The 16,393-nt window shown below is 44.8% G+C and overlaps 1 protein-coding gene across 8 annotated transcripts in view; it reads right to left on the reverse strand.

The window, feature by feature from the left end:
* Positions 1 to 16,393, reverse strand: part of MIB2 (MIB E3 ubiquitin protein ligase 2) — a 111,570-nt gene that overhangs the window by 22,129 nt on the left and 73,048 nt on the right. For 7 of the 8 annotated variants that reach the window (XM_075839597.1, XM_075839591.1, XM_075839595.1 and 4 more), the window contains 9 exons: positions 14,634 to 14,805; positions 8,127 to 8,233; positions 7,264 to 7,458; positions 7,041 to 7,183; positions 5,737 to 5,844; positions 3,425 to 3,529; positions 1,354 to 1,516; positions 1,039 to 1,172; positions 154 to 302 (listed from right to left, as the gene is read on the reverse strand). In XM_075839597.1, the coding sequence (XP_075695712.1) occupies positions 154 to 302; positions 1,039 to 1,172; positions 1,354 to 1,516; positions 3,425 to 3,529; positions 5,737 to 5,844; positions 7,041 to 7,183; positions 7,264 to 7,458; positions 8,127 to 8,233; positions 14,634 to 14,805 (1,276 nt within the window). The remainder of the gene's footprint in view (positions 1 to 153; positions 303 to 1,038; positions 1,173 to 1,353; positions 1,517 to 3,424; positions 3,530 to 5,736; positions 5,845 to 7,040; positions 7,184 to 7,263; positions 7,459 to 8,126; positions 8,234 to 14,633; positions 14,806 to 16,393) is intronic. The other variant, XM_075839598.1, reaches the window with a different exon arrangement.

The raw sequence follows: 16,393 nt of genomic DNA on the forward strand, positions 1-16,393 counted from the left end.
TGATGACGCTGAATAGTACAGTTTCTTCTAAATACCAGTTTCTATTCCCTACGGTATATACCGCTGCCACGAGCTCAAAGAAGCAGGTATATAGTGAAACCCTGGGGAGGAGCGAGACATTTATTCATCTCGCTTCACTTTGACACATCTTACCCATAAGCAGCGTAATGTAAAGCAGAATCCCCCTCGTCATCCTTCAGGTCAATGTTTGCGTTGGCTTGTAGCAAGACCTTCATCACCTCCAAGTGTCCCAAGTGGGATGCCACCTGCAGGGCGGTCCTGCCTTCATTCCTTATATCCACCTATCATGGAAAAAGAGCAGCAATCATCAACCTTAGGCCAGATTCACACAAATGAGTGCAAACTCTGACGTGAAAAACAGCTACGGATCCCCAAAGACTTGAGTCTATCAAGGGATCCACGACAATAGGACATGTTCTATTTTTCAACGGACCCTTCAGATGGTCTCTTAAAACAACGGCCGTGTAGACGGCCCCACTGAAATACATGCGTCCCTATGACGGCCGTTGTTTCAATGGTAATCAAACGGACGTATACTAGGGTCGTCTGAATTCGGCCTTACGAGCATTTTGTAGGGAACCGGGTCCCTGAATGGGAATCGGGCCTCTTTTAACCCTTGCCAGGTATTCCTGGAAATATGAAGCGGTCCAATAAACTAGTGTCCAGCCTTCTGCTGAATATCAGCTGGAGGGGACTCTGGCCAAGGGTGACACCGTCACTTCTATTCTCGTATTGATGTGGGTCAAAGCGTAATGAACTTGAAACTTCTTTTTAATCAGCCAGAGTGACAGACGTGGAGCAGGCCGGGTTCTGGTTTGCCTCATTTTAAAAAGGGAGGAATCCTGCTGGAGGGCGGCCAAGTCCGTCTAACCGAGCCACGGTCAATCAAGTAAAAGGGTCATTCTACGAGGAGGAATCCACTGGGAATAGGGACTTAATCCAATGATTTTTCTGATTGCAGGGATAATGATGACAATTATACCATGTCATAGTAAGTCTACATATTACGAGAGGTACCTTGTCCGGGTGTTTCAGGAGCATTTCCCTCACTCGGCCTGTGTTTCCCTGGGCCGCTTCAATAACCAAGGAGCTTGGGCTTTCACAATCCGTCTTCTGAGCAAGTATCTTCTCTAAGATGGAAACCAATGTACCTGACAAACAAAAAACGGACATTTGATGGAACGTGGAGCTTGAGCGGAGTCGCCCACGGGCAGTGGTGTCTGTTGTTAGGCAGAAATCTGAACTTGGGTGTAACCAACCAAGCCGTAAACCACTACAATGGGGGGCTAAACTTTACCTTTAATATTTTTTGTGTCTTTTTTTTATACTTACGTTTAGGTTCCTTGGCGTTTTCGGTTGTCATCAAGTTGGCATCGTCCTCTCTCTGATAAGAAGTCAGGCAGGCGGGGTTAAAGGTCCAGGACTGTCCGCCAACAGAAACTCTCATGTCTCCATCCTCAAACACCTTGATGACTTTGCCAATCTGGCCTAGTGCCTGATACAACAGAATGGGGATTGTAAAATAGTGATTAGTGTTAGCGTGAAGAGACGGGGGCTGCTATGAGGTTTCCCAGCTTCCTCGCAAAGAATATAATGTAGACAATGTGATGAATCCATTTTATGTCTTTACATGTCAAGACAAGAGGACAGATTTATAAACCTAGAACAAACAAGACCGCGGTGTTGCCCGTGGCCACCAATCAATATAAAGGCGAACTAACGCGACCCTGTGGTTTCCACGGATATCTAAGATCAGCTTCTTGGCCGTTACCAGTAAGCGTGATGAAAATACAGAAAATAAGGAGAAGGCTTTAAGAAATTTATTGGAACTTCTATCAACCATTTTGAACAAATTTCATCCCCTAATTTGTATCTTTCTATGTGCTGCATGTTACTCTGAGGACGCGCGCTACTGTGTGCAAAAGGCTCACAACACTGAGCAGAACTTTACATCTCTCTTGGTGGATTTCTCCTAAGAAAACAGGGAAATAAATCATCTCCCACTTCTATAGCACAACCAAAGGAGGGTCTCTGGTGCTATAAGCCTACAGTTAAAGGAACACTCCAGCTAAAACTGATACATTGGCTGTGTTATACCAAGTGCAGGGCCTTAGGGGGCGGAGCATGACACAGGGATTCTCTGTATGGTGCTCTTTGAATCCTTGTGTCATGCTCCGCCCCCCTCGGGTTCTGTACTAAGAATATCACAGTATCGGTTTTGCCCGGAGTGTTCCTTTACATATATCTATGACCAGTACATACTATAATTACTGTATTTCATATGCTGACAGCAAAGACATCATATTGAAAGCAGAAGTCAGAGGTAAAACTCAATGATCTAGGACCCCTGGGAACTGACGAAGTACCTGTAACAGGACCCCTGATAATATCAAGTTACCAAAGACATGCAGATCGAGAATTTGGATTGTGAGCCCCAACTGCGACAGTGAGTGAGGACAAGCTCTGTACAGCGCTGCGGAATATGTTGGTGCTGTGTAAGTAACCGAAATAAATAAGTGCCTGGAGGTGAATGCAGCCTCTGTGCTTCCTATTATTACACCCCTGGGTGCAGTAATCTCTTAGGCCTCATGCACAGGGCCGTCCCCGTAATCACAGTCCGCGATTACGGAAGCGGACAGTCATCCGTATTTTCGGCCCATGTTTCCATATAGAGTATGGAAGCACAGTCCGTAAAAAGCAAAAGATACGACATGTTCTATCTTTTGCGGAGGCTTTCTACGGCCCAGTACCTTCCCGCAAATATACGGGAAGGTGTCCGTGGTCAATAGAAATGAATGGGTCCGTAATTAGGGACGAAATCTACGGTTGTGTGCATGGGGCCTTACAGATTTACATGAAACTACCAGTAGGGCAATTTATACTCCTGGCCTAAGCTTATGGTCCAGGTTTTTGAGAACAGAGATAAACTGATGCATTTGTTATCGGGTCTTCATAGTCTGTCAGTGTGAACAATGCCACTTTCCACGTATATAGGTGGTCTTTCCTGATCAGCATATTGCCCTGACATGTCCAAAAGCACTTGATATGTCCCCCTTAGGGTATGTTCACATGCTGCAGATTTGTTGCAGAAATGTCTGCTACTTCAAACAGTTTCTATAGATGTGAATGGGGTTGTTTCTGCAGCATATGCATGGATTTCTACAATCCCATTGCGATAAATGGGACAGTTGCAGAAATTTCTGCAACAAATCTGCTGCATGTGAATATACCCCAATACAGCCCCATTGTCCTATGATTGATGGATTGTCTAATTTGTTCAAAATGGCGATTGATCTGAAAGTAAAGAACAGACAGATGAGGAATTGACAAATCTGCACAGAGTTACATGATGCTGCTAAGCAGCACTGTGTAGTTTTAGTGCTTGCTATTTAACATCACTCACAGGGGCCATATCATCTGTCCATTCCCCATGACCAACTTGCAGCTTCTTGACTGTATCCATGTCATCCATCACACGCACAACATCACCAACCCAAATGCTGTTGTGCTATAAAAGGAAAGAAAAATAATAAAACAAAAAGCTTTTTCTATCTTCTGTACAATGGAAAGGGAGCAACTTATAAAATATACAATGCGTTTTGGAGAATGTAAAGCGTAATTCATACTTGGACACTAGGGGGAAGCACTAGGTCATGAACACAATGATCACACCACCGAGAGGAAGGAGCTGCACAAATGTGAGGAGATGAGCCAGTCACGCTACACCCACCATCTCCAGCAGAGGCACCACGGGGCATCAAGGGCCAGGGCACAAAATGCTCAGGTGCAACTACCATTACACTCATGGATAAGTCAAGGAGTCAGATACAATGTTTTCTCTGCATCAGAAAATGTGATCCGATCTTGGTTTTGGCAGCGTTTCTTTATCTTTTACTAATGAGAAAATCAACTGCAGCAGAAACCACTGGGTCCAATGTCATATCTTATTAGGATTTGTGACACTTGTACATTTTGTATCATTGATCCATCTCCCAATCCATTTATTCATCCATCTCCCAATCCATCCATCTCCCTATCCATCCATCTCCCTATCCATCCATCCATCCATCTCTCTATCATCCATCTCCCTATCCATCCATCCATCTCCCTATCCATCCATCCATCTCCCTATCCCTCCATCCATCTCCCTATCCATCCATCCATCCATCTCCCTCTCCATCCATCCATCTCCCTCTCCATCCATCCATCTCCCTCTCCATCCATCCATCTCCCTCTCCATCCATCCATCTCCCTCTCCATCCATCCATCTCCCTATCCCTCCATCCATCCCCCTATCCCTCCATCCATCTCCCCATCCCTCTCCCCATCCATCCATCCATCCATCCATCTCCCCAGCCATCCATCCATCCATCTCCCCATCCATCCATCCATCTCCCCATCCATCCATCCATCCATCTCCCCATCCATCCATCCATCCATCTCCCCATCCATCCATCCATCCATCCATCTCCCCATCCATCCATCTCCCTATCCATCCATCCATCCATCTCCCTATCCCTCCATCCATCTCCCTATCCCTCCATCCATCTCCCTATCCCTCCATCCATCTCCCTATCCCTCCATCCATCTCCCCATCCCTCTCCCCATCCATCCATCCATCCATCTCCCCAGCCATCCATCCATCCATCTCCCCATCCATCCATCCATCCATCTCCCCATCCATCCATCCATCCATCTCCCCATCCATCCATCCATCCATCCATCTCCCCATCCATCCATCTCCCTATCCATCCATCCATCCATCTCCCTATCCCTCCATCCATCTCCCTATCCCTCCATCCATCTCCCTATCCCTCCATCCATCTCCCTATCCCTCCATCCATCTCCCTATCCCTCCATCCATCTCCCTATCCCTCCATCCATCTCCCTATCCCTCCATCCATCTCCCTATCCCTCCATCCATCTCCCCATCCATCCATCTGCCCATCCATCCATCTCCCCATCCATCCATCTCCCCATCCATCCATCTCCCCATCCATCCATCTCCCTATCCATCCATCTCCCCATCCATCCATCTCCCCATCCATCCATCTCCCCATCCCTCCATCCATCTCCCCATCCCTCCATCCATCTCCCCATCCCTCCATCCATCTCCCCATCCCTCCATCCATCTCCCCATCCCTCCATCCATCTCCCCATCCCTCCATCCATCTCCCCATCCCTCCATCCATCTCCCCATCCCTCCATCCATCTCCCCATCCCTCCATCCATCTCCCCATCCCTCCATCCATCTCCCTATCCCTCCATCCATCATCTCCGAATTTCATATCTATCTATCTATAAAACATCAAAATCACAAATTATAAAACATCTGATTTAATAGTGATCAGTAATTATATGACATCACAAGCATTTGTGAATATCATCACCACAGCGGCAGCACCTTTAAGTGTGTGTAATGTGCACCAAACATACCGTACATTGAGTTATTTATGATGTCAGGAGAGGAATGTACACCTCAAATCTCTATGTAAGGGGGTTGTCCAGAAACAGCGCCACACCTGTCCAAAGGTTGTGTATTGCAGCTCAGCTCCATTGAAGTGAATAAAGCGGAGCTGCAATACCACACACAAACACGTGGACAGGTGCGGCGCTGTTTTTTGAAGAAAGCAGCCATGTTTGTCTAATGCTGTACAACCCTTTAACATCAGCAATGGGTCACACGTGTACAATTGTATTTTGTTCTCCAGGTACCTTTGTTAGAGCTCCAGGATGGAAGGTCCAGCGCGTTTCGCTGTTGTACTGAACTCGGACATCTCCCCGCTCTGTAATCCGGTGAACAGTTCCTGTTTGACCTATAAACTGCAGATCCAATAAAACTTATAGACCACTAAAGAAGCAAAAAAGTTTAGAAACAATAACAATGAGGACAATAAACATCTGTCACCAGACACCGCTCTTATTTTAGGGCTTATATAACAATAGGTTTAAGCAGCCTGATGTAACAGTCATGTGATCCCCTCGTCCAGTTAGAAGCACAGCAAGGGGTCATGTGACAGAATTATCGTACAGCATGGGTAAACCTGTCGGCCCCCAATTGGATGTGCAAGTGCATCCACTATCTGCCCATTGACAGCGCATCTTATAGAAGTCCTAAAATAAATGGCTTTATCCGGACACAGATGTTCCAGAAATGAGAATTACATTACAGCCTCTCCATGTAATAAAATTAAACAGCCAAGTTATAAGAGACAGGATTTAGAAAGGACATGTCGACTCTCCTGACATCTGTTTAAGTAAATAGTTGCTCAAGAATTGTTAATTCATAGGGAATGTAACTTTTTTCAGAACTCTGCATTGTGCTATTCCTCTCTTATTCCTCATGGAAATGCAAAAATAAATTACAACTGGGTGTTACTATTCTCCCTGTTAACAGGGAGTGTCCCTAGTCTGAAACTGCAAGCGGTTGATTGGACTGTGTAGGGACACGCCCCTTTGACAAGGGGAATGGTAATACCAAATTGTAAAAAAAAAATGTCAGACATTTCCATGAAGCATTACAGAGGAACAGCACAACGCAGAATTCTTATGTTAAGGGCAATGTAAGTATTTATTAAAACAAAACATGTCAGGAGAGATGTCAAGTCCTCTTTATAGGCCGCCTGTTAGAAGATCTTCTCTGCCTGTGTCCTTATGACAACACTTCTGGACGGTTTTCTGGCGCCTCAGTTATGTAACGGACACTAAGCCTCAGTGTAACCAATCAGATATCTTCTATCAATGTCTTACTTGTCCTAGAAAAATGAAAACTGAATTCTGATTGGACCTAGTGTCTCTATCATAAGAGACTGGAGCCATCCCCCCTCCCCCATTATCATGTATAGAACAATTATACAAGACTGCCATACAATCTACGGTTTACTAAATGACAGACATAATAAAACATCACAAGTGATCCGGGTTGAACAATGCTCTCCATGCACCTTTCACTAATTTGGGCGTCTTGTGGGCAGAGGTCAGGCCCATTTAAAATCAGGAGCTACAAAATTGCCAATTACCTCTGACATTTTAGGGTTCCATCCGCCATGTCCCTCCTGCATTTCCCGCAAGATTTCCACATCCAGGAGACATTTGACTTTGTCGCCATGCTGGAATGGGTGCCGTTCGGAGCTCTCTTTCCTCTGAATTTCTGCAGGTTTGCCTGTAATAACATGTAAGTATTAGCAGTGGAGATTTGTAATTGGGAATTCTGCTATATTGGGAAGTGCAATGATCTCATACCAAGCTTGGGCAAATGCTCTTTGTAATAATGTCCTCCTGGAGCATCGGCGATGCATTTCAGATCTACTTTGCCCTTGTGGCCAATTCTGTAAACGTTAGTGGTCACGTCTGCCCAGGTAACACTTGCCACGCTGCGTCCCGTCTCCACATCCCAACCGCGTATATCAACAACTCGACCGACCTTAGATTCTCCACCTAGGTGAGAGTATAGAGACGTTTCTATACATTTATATACACGATTCAAAGGGGTTTTCTGGGTTCCCCTACCGATCCAGTCTGTCTCAGATTACTCAGGTCCTTGCTAAAGGTTAAGCGGCTTGGCATTAATAAACTTACCATATCTATGACTGCCCATACCAGCACCACCGCTTACTGGGTTGCCCGCCACTCCTGCTATGTGCCAATAACATGTCGTCTATGACTGTTGTGGATATGGTAGGTATATTCCAGGGTGTTCCTGACAAGCCTCTGTGCCCCCTCTTAATTTTTAGCAAGCACCGGAGTAGTCAAAGGCAGACTGGTTGCTAGGAAAACGCCTCTGGACGACCCCATGTAATTACTGTGGCGGTCAGGTAGTGAATCCCTAGCAACCAGACAGTCCCACATGAGCTCAAAGCTGGATTGGCAGAGTGCGGAGAACATGGAAGGAGAAAAGCAGCTCGGCAGACATACGATGTCACAGCCACATTAATGTTACCTGTACAGTATATATCGGTGGGGACCCGACGGACCCCATTGTCAGTCAATGCCGCTGGCGTCTGTCCGGCACCGAGCATGGTTTCCGTTATAAAATGAAGCCACGATGCAAATGTGAATAAAGCTTAAATCTCTTGTGGATAACTTGGCACTGTCATTAGACTTACCGTCCTGGTTCCCCCATTCCCAGTCAGGTCCACGCACAACTTTGGCTCCTTGGAATATCCCTTTAAGGACTATACGGGGCAATCCTTGACGAGGCGTCAGCATAACTCTAGAAAAGGAAGAACAATATCACTCCTATATCCCACTATTACTACATCACTAAGTACAAAAACTACCCTATGCTAGGAGGGGTAGGGGCTGCATTTATTTAAGGCATTGCATTCTGATTGGTGGGGGTCCGACTGTCAAGACCCCCACGATCCTCAGAATGAAAGTTCTTTGTCAGCTTCACTTTAAGAAAGACTTGGAGGTCGGTGGAAGCGCCGATGTACAGGGAAGAAACTGTAGGGACCGTGATCCCTTAGTTCTCAGGATCTGTGGGGGTCCCAGAGGTCGAACCCCCACCGATCATAATTACATGGAATATCCCAGCGATTTAAATAATTTTAGGATTTTATCTGTTTCCAGGAACGGAGAGTGACAACCACAACACCCACCATTTACAAATCCCACATGGGTTATCACTTAGGATCACCTAAAGATCCCGGCTTGCTGTCAGTTAAATAGGAACATTATTGTTTACATCCAGAGGCGGGAAACTGATCCTGACCTACAGCTGAGCTGTGGATACTCCTCTGTGAGATAAATACATCTGCAGCGGGCCTCCAGCTTCTGGATGTAAACAAGGATGTTTTCATCCACTCAAAGCAAACAGAGATTTTGAAAATCATGAGCAATCAAAACACAATGTAGTTTAGAAAGTGCATTCATTTCTTATTACAAAATTATTAAACTTGATTTAAATAAAACCACTTTAATCCGGCCTCAAGCACCTTAATCATCTGTCCATATTAGCATGTGTCAATAAATTATAGGGGAACTCCAGCTAAAACAAAGTTTCCCATATTTTCTATTACATAACATTTTCTTTGCTTGAAGCGCTCTAGATCTCAGAACTCGTGAACGTAGTTTACAACTTGAGACATGAGTGGGTGGCACATCTGACATGGACTCGAAGGCTCTGATGCGTAACACCAGCACTGCCACCTAGTGGCACTGAACGGATCTAGAAAACAAAATGGCACTGGACCGGAGGAGGAAAACAACACAGATCTCAATTTAGCAAACAAGAACTTAAAAAGATTTGTCTGGTTTGTACAACCCCTATCCATTTAAAAGATCCCCTGATGATGAGCTGATCACTGATCGCCAGGGCCCAAACTGGGTTCCCCAGAGGAAGTGCTGCTCTTTGCAGTGGCTCTCGGTAGTAGCGAATGGAGGAGGCGGTCCGAACTGGGGACTCCACCCTCAACATGTAACCGATCAGGTACTGCCAATGGGAGAACAGTGATGTAATGGCTTTAGATTAAATGTATATATTATACAGCATCCCATACGATCTTAGTTTCCTACTCCCATATTGTACACAGACAGTCAGCTCACAAGGTCATTTCCTTATCTTATACTAGCGTCAATTTCATAGGAAGCAATTTAACGCAGTTCGGAAAACCCATTTATACGCCCTATTGGGGAATTAATAGATGGGGGTGCTCATCTATGAGTCAGATCAGAGAAGAAAGACCAAAACACCCGTCTCTCGCTCTGGAGGACTGAATGTCCGTGCATTAGCCAGGCAGCCCATCGATGTCAAACGGAACTGTGTAATACTTAATTCCTCCTGTGGTGGCACTGCAGAGAAACTGAACACTTGCTGATGTGTTCCCCCACAGATTACAGCTGATCGCCGGGGGTTCCAGAAGTGCGACAACCTATGATCAGTTTATCATCATCAGGGGACCCGTATAACAAAAAGGGATTGTCCAATTATACGGTTCCTCCACACTTAACAAGGCTTTAGGCCATCGTTTTTTTTAAGGGGTCTCTGATTGGGCTCGACAGATATTAAAAATGTATTCCAACTATTTTTTTAATTATAACATGACTCAAGGACATCTTAAGGACTTGGATTCATTTATAGGGAGAAGATCTTCCTGAATCATATAAAGCTCTGCAGGGATGTTATATAGCGATGCTCCCGGTCACTCCAGCCGCCGCTCTATGGCAGTTTTTACAGAACGTTTCAGCAGCAATTCTAATTACCTGAGAGATTGTCTCAAATGACTTTGCTGCCCATTGCATAACATGCCAATTAGCTAAGAACATGATGTATCTCTTTACCAACCGCAACAATTATCCTATTGCAAAAAGCTGTACGCTTAACGAGGAATGAAATATTCGCAGCCTCCGACGATGCAAAAATGTGAGATAAGACTTTATTTTACGGTTATTTTAGCGATGAAGATTGGTTTATATGTAACTGAGAAAATGATTAAAAAGAGTTATTGATTTCTGCTCCAGCGATCCTGCCTTAAAGTCCTATATAAATCTCTGCTACGTGCCAGCTCCATCCAAATTATATAGAAGGATGTCTCCCTCTATTGGTGGAGGGTAATATTGCAATCTTACAACTTTTTTTCCTTCGTGTATTTCCCATCAGTATCTTATTTCCCCAACAAACAAAATAGATTTTGGCAGAAGGAAAAAAGAAAACCTATCCGCCTGCTTGGCTACAATCCCACTTTTAGGAATACAGATCAGAAATATATTCGTGAAAACCCTTCCTGTCTTTATAGGTCTAACTCCATTTAAGACTTCTCTGGATATGTCTTTTATAATAAATACTTACATTTCTGGAACATCTTCTTTTAGCACTCTTCATTGCGTCGTTCCTCTGTTATTCCTCGTGGAAATTTATGAATAAATGGACAACATTTCTTTTGTCAATGTCCCTACACATTATGACGCCAGCACTGATTGGACAACGGAAGATTATGTCGTTAATTGTAATGCCCTTTTGTAAATTTATTTATACATTTCCAGGAGAAATAACAGAGGAACTTCACAGATCAGAGTTTTAAGAAAAGATGCAAAATAACTATCATTTTATCAGGAAGGTTTTCATTTATAAGAGAAATTATTCCCGCCCCTTATCCACTTTTCCCGTTTTTTTTTCAGGTCTGAACGTCACTGATGTTTGTACCGTCGATACCATAATGTGGACTAAAGTTTTATTTATGTGACGAGTAGCGACTACTACTAAGGGCAGATTCAGACGAACGTTGCGTTTTTGCGCGCGCAAACCACGCAGCGTTTTGCGCGCGCAAAAACCATTTGACAGCTGCGTGTGTCATCCGTGTATGATGCGCGGCTGCGTGATTTTCGCGCAGCCGCCATCATAGAGATGAGGCTAGTCGACGTCAGTCACTGTCCAAGGTGCTGAAAGAGCTAACTGATCGGCAGTAACTCTTTCAGCACCCTCGACAGTGAATGCCGAACACAATATACAGCAACCTGTTAGAAAAAAAGAAAAAGTTCGTACTTACCGAGAACTTCCCGGCCGTTGCCTTGGTGACGCGTCCTTGGTGACGCGCCTCTCTTGACATCGGGCCCCACCTCCCTGGATGACACGGCAGTCCATGTGACCGCTGCAGCCTGTGCTTGGCCTGTGATTGGCTGGAGCTGTCACTTGGACTGAATTGTCATCCCGGGAGGTCAGACTGGAGGAAGAAGCCGGGAGTTATCGGTAAGTCAGAACTTCGTTTTTTTTTTTACAGGCTCATGTATATTGGGATCGGTAGTCACTGTCCAGGGTGCTGGAACAGTTTAACTCTTTCAGCACCCTGGACAGTGACTATCTCCTGACGTCGTGTACCGGAAATTTTTTTGCCGGGTTCGGCCAAAACGAGTTCGGCCGAACCCGGTGAAGTTCGGTTCGGTTGTCCGGGTTCGCTCATCTAAAAAGACACTCCGTTTGGATGTTTGGAAACAGAAAAGCACTTGGTGCTTTTCTGTTTACATTCATTCTTTTGACAGCTGGTGCGCTGTTTCAGTCGGTTCGCACGGAAGTGCTTCCGTGCGACCTGCGTGGTTTTCACGCACCCATTGACTTCAATGGGTGCGTGATGCGCGAAATATGCGGAGATATTGAACATGTCGCGTTTTTTGCGCAGCTGACAAACGCTGCGCAAAAAGCACGGACTGTCTGTACTGCCCCATAGACTTGTATTGGTCTGTGCGTGGCGCGTGAAAACCACGCGGCCCGCACGGACCGAATACACGTTCGTGTGAATCCCCCCTAACAGTTTCATTAAATTTTTCTAACAACTTCCATTATGAAGAATTTGCAATGTACATCCGGTTAGAACGTTGGCCCGGAGAGTGGTTATGAAAGACTGGGAATGAGGAAGGAGCAGGTAAACCAGTAACGTATAAGGCAGTGTACTGCAAACAGATTTGCCCCAGGAGCTTTCTTATAGATCACAATTCTGCCTCCTGTACGGTGGGGATGCTTTGTATATCGGAAAGCTGCGTCTTATCTGAATCCAATGGTATAGTAAAACTTGCGGAATGGGTGGGCTCCTCCTGGTGTGATGTCAGAGCTGTGCTGTGGGCTCTAACCTATCGGCTGTCTCCCCTGCTGCCCCCGCCCCTCTCCTCCTCATGCGGTGAAACACTGTGGTTGAGAGACTGCAGCTTCATCTCCCTCCTCCCTTTTTCTCCCTGTATGTTACCGTTTCACAACAAATCGATGTTTTGGAGGCTGAGGAGGTTTCTGAGTATTTAAACAAGGAAAAGAGCTACATCTAGAAAGTGAGGAAGATGCTACTTTCCTGATGGGATATATGTACTTCTGATGTATGCAAAAAAAAAAAAGTTAGAACAGTAAGTACCCTTTAACTCCTTAATACCGCCCGTCTTTTGACGGTAGGCGGTGCATGTCCTTAGTCTACAGCGACGTCTTTTGATGCCACTGTAGAAGAGGCTGATGAGCACTCCTGTGAGCGCTCATCCTCTAAGCAGGAGCTGTAACTTACAGCTCCTGATCTTAGAGAAGCCTGCTGCATATAATATGAGTTTCACTTTTTGCATTAAATTACTGAAATTAATTAACTTTTTGATGATATTCTAATTAATTGAGAAGGACTAGTATGTATATGTATATATATATATATATATATATATATATATATATATCTATATATATATGTGTATGTGTATATATATGTGTATGTATGTATGTATATATATATATATATATATATATATATATATATATGTGTATGTATGTATGTATGTATCTTTGTACGTACCTACCTACCATGAAGAGTAAGCTGCCTGTACAAAAGAAAACAGACTTGCCTAACTGTATCATCAGTGCAGAAGCCGTCACCCGGGGAAGTTGATCCCTCTACATGAATGCAATTAATACACTTTTGCTGCCGTGCATGTTGGCTTTTCATTAACTCCTCGTGTCTGATCTGTAGAAGATTCTTTGATGAGCGGCCAGGATTCCCTCCTTCCCACTATGAATACGGACATCAGTAATATTCCATGCAGGAGGATGCTGCTCTAATAATTCCTCTCCATACCAGACAAAGAAGAAATCACTATTATGAGGCATGGGAGCAGAGAATTTTCTCAATTTTGAGAGTATCCAATAACGAGTTTTAGATACAAAGAAATGAAGCTCTATGATCAAAAGTATTTTTCTGCACTAACACCAGCTAGGCCAACTGTAGTAAAATATTAGTATCAGTATTAGATTATATATTGCTTCCCAAATTGCAGAGGGATTAGACTCCTAGAATACGAGAATAAAATGGTCTTTCTCCTATCAGTCAATAGCCATGAGGATTATTATATGATCACTTTACTTACAGGCCTAAAGCCTGACACTGCACTAATGCAAGATTCTGATGACCACATTTCCGGTTCTGATTTCCGTCACCTGCAATGTTGTCATCATGAGGAAATTAACATACATTGATGTCCCCAGAAAAACGTGGCTGCTTTCTTCCAAAAACAGCCCACCCCTGTCTGTGTTGCGTCTGTCATTGCAGCACTGCTCCATCGAAGTGAATGGGGCTGAGCTGCAAAACCACACACAACCTGTAGACATGTGAGGCGCTGTTTTACTAACAAAGCAGCCATGTTTTTCTAATTGTGTATATAGCAAGTCAATGTGACGCCCACCAAATGATAGAATGAAGCGGCCACGGTACTGACTGGGTTGCAGTTCTCTGCGCTATGCCTTGTCCAGACCAGTACCGTGCACAGTATGGTGATCGATGGGGTTCCCTGTAGATAGACGATCAGCAAGTGACAAAATATCTTAGCGATATGCCGTCAGTTTGTAGGACTGAAAAACCCCTTTAAAGCAGAACGGTCATCAGACTATGCTGCCCTATGTAAGGGCACAATGGTACGGGGACAAGTCTGCCATTTGGCTATTAGGAGCTACAAAGAAGTACAACAGACTCCTAGTTATGTATGTGTTTTCCCTGGGACATGTCATCAAAACCAGAAAGTAATGCAGCCTCAGGCTTTGGGCCTGCGACTTCACACAATCGTATCTCAACATAAAAATCACATTAAAAGGATGGAATCAGGAAGTTCAGCCTGTGACATGAACAACGTAGTCTATCCTAGTTCACTAGCGCCATACTTACGGCCGGGAATGGGCAGTCTCGTATCTCTCAAAGGCATGGCACAGGTCGTGCTTGTTGTTCATGTAACATTGAGTGCACAGGTCATAGTCGAAGCAGACTTTACACTTCCAGCGCATCCCACGAATACCATGCTTCTTGCAGCAGTCGCAAATGATATTCGGATGACGGACGCCTGAGGAAGAGGATAACCTTTTGTGACCAGGTCATGGCAACAACACAATTATGACATAATGTTCATATGTGCAAATAAATAGTCTCTGGAGTCTGGAGGTCACTTACCTTTTACATCAAATCGACAGAACGCATCTCAATATCTCACTGTATCCTAACCGAAGGCTGGACAAATCCCAGGTAACCCGGGGGCCTAGGGCTTTTCAACTGGTGCTTAAGTTTTCAGGTTGTCTTCTACTGCTGTCTATAAAAGTTCTTACTGTCTGGCCACTAAAAAAAGTTTCATTGGTCCTCCTGGAAATGTATGGATAAATCGACAACAGGGTGTTACCATTCCCTTTGTCAATCAGATGTGTCCCTAAAAAAATCTGGCGCTGCAAACACGGACTGGACCATATCGGAGAGTTTAGGGACATGCCGCATTGACATTGGGTTAAAGTAAGACCCAGTTGATAATTTATCTATACATTTGCAGGAGGAATAACAGAGGAACATCAAAATGCAGAGTTCTAATAAAAGATGCTGCTCCAGAATTTTTATTTTATTGAGAATACAAGTATTTGCTAAAACGGACATGTCAGGAGAGCGGACTGGTCTTCTTTAAACTAAGGTTCCAGGTAGTAGTTAGTAGAGGTTGCCAATTTGTAATAAACCCTCTTTTCCAATTCTGCGCCTGTCCCCGCTAATCATGGGGCTTGTGCGAAAGAGGACTCCTGGACTTCACGTCCTGGAAGAGGTCTCCTAACTGCAGAAGCAGCTGTATTATGGAGTGGACGCTTCTGCACATAGAGGATCACGGCCTCTCTGCATGGTCCCTGATCAGTGTAGGGAAGCATCGTACACATGGGGTGAAACATAGTACCAGGATTTGGCTTTCTAGACCTACTGTGCGGGTTGTCTGGGGACGTGGCGGTTTTTCATACTGTTGACCTATCCACAGGATGATAAGTCACCAGTATATGATCAGCGGGGGTCAGACACCCATACCCCGTTCCGACTGCCTGCAGCACCAGGAGTCATGCAGTGTTCGGTGCCGGAAGCAGATGCCTCCGACCACCGTATAGCGTCTCCCCTGAACACTGCAGCTCGGCTCCTTTTCAAGTACTACAGCAAGGCCGCTATAATGTTCAAGCCATCTGCTTCCAGCACCGACCACTGCATAACTTTCAGTGACGGAGGCAACTGATCGGTGCAGGTCTGGGTGTCGGACCCCCACCGATCATATACTGATGACCTATCCTGAGGATGATAGGTCATCTATATAAAAAGCTGCCTCGTGCCTGGAGAACTCCTTTAGGTTGATGAGGGGCAGTAGATGATGGTGTAAGAGGCAATGCACTCCCATGTATAGAAGTATCTATGGCACAGAGAAGGAGCTTCTGCACATAGGAGCTCAATTCTTGGGGGACACATCCATAGCATCTTCTTCTTTAGCTCCACTGCTGTAATTGTTGCGTGGAGACAGAATCGGGACAGGGTTTAGCAACTTATTAATGTGTACAGCCCCTTTAACCAGCACTCAAACATTATTTTATTAGTCAGTGAGACCATCATTAGTGACCACAGTGTGAGGAACCTACCAAACAGCT

The sequence above is a fragment of the Rhinoderma darwinii genome, chromosome 10 (assembly GCF_050947455.1).
Source record: "Rhinoderma darwinii isolate aRhiDar2 chromosome 10, aRhiDar2.hap1, whole genome shotgun sequence".
NCBI classification, from domain to species: Eukaryota; Metazoa; Chordata; class Amphibia; order Anura; family Rhinodermatidae; genus Rhinoderma; species Rhinoderma darwinii.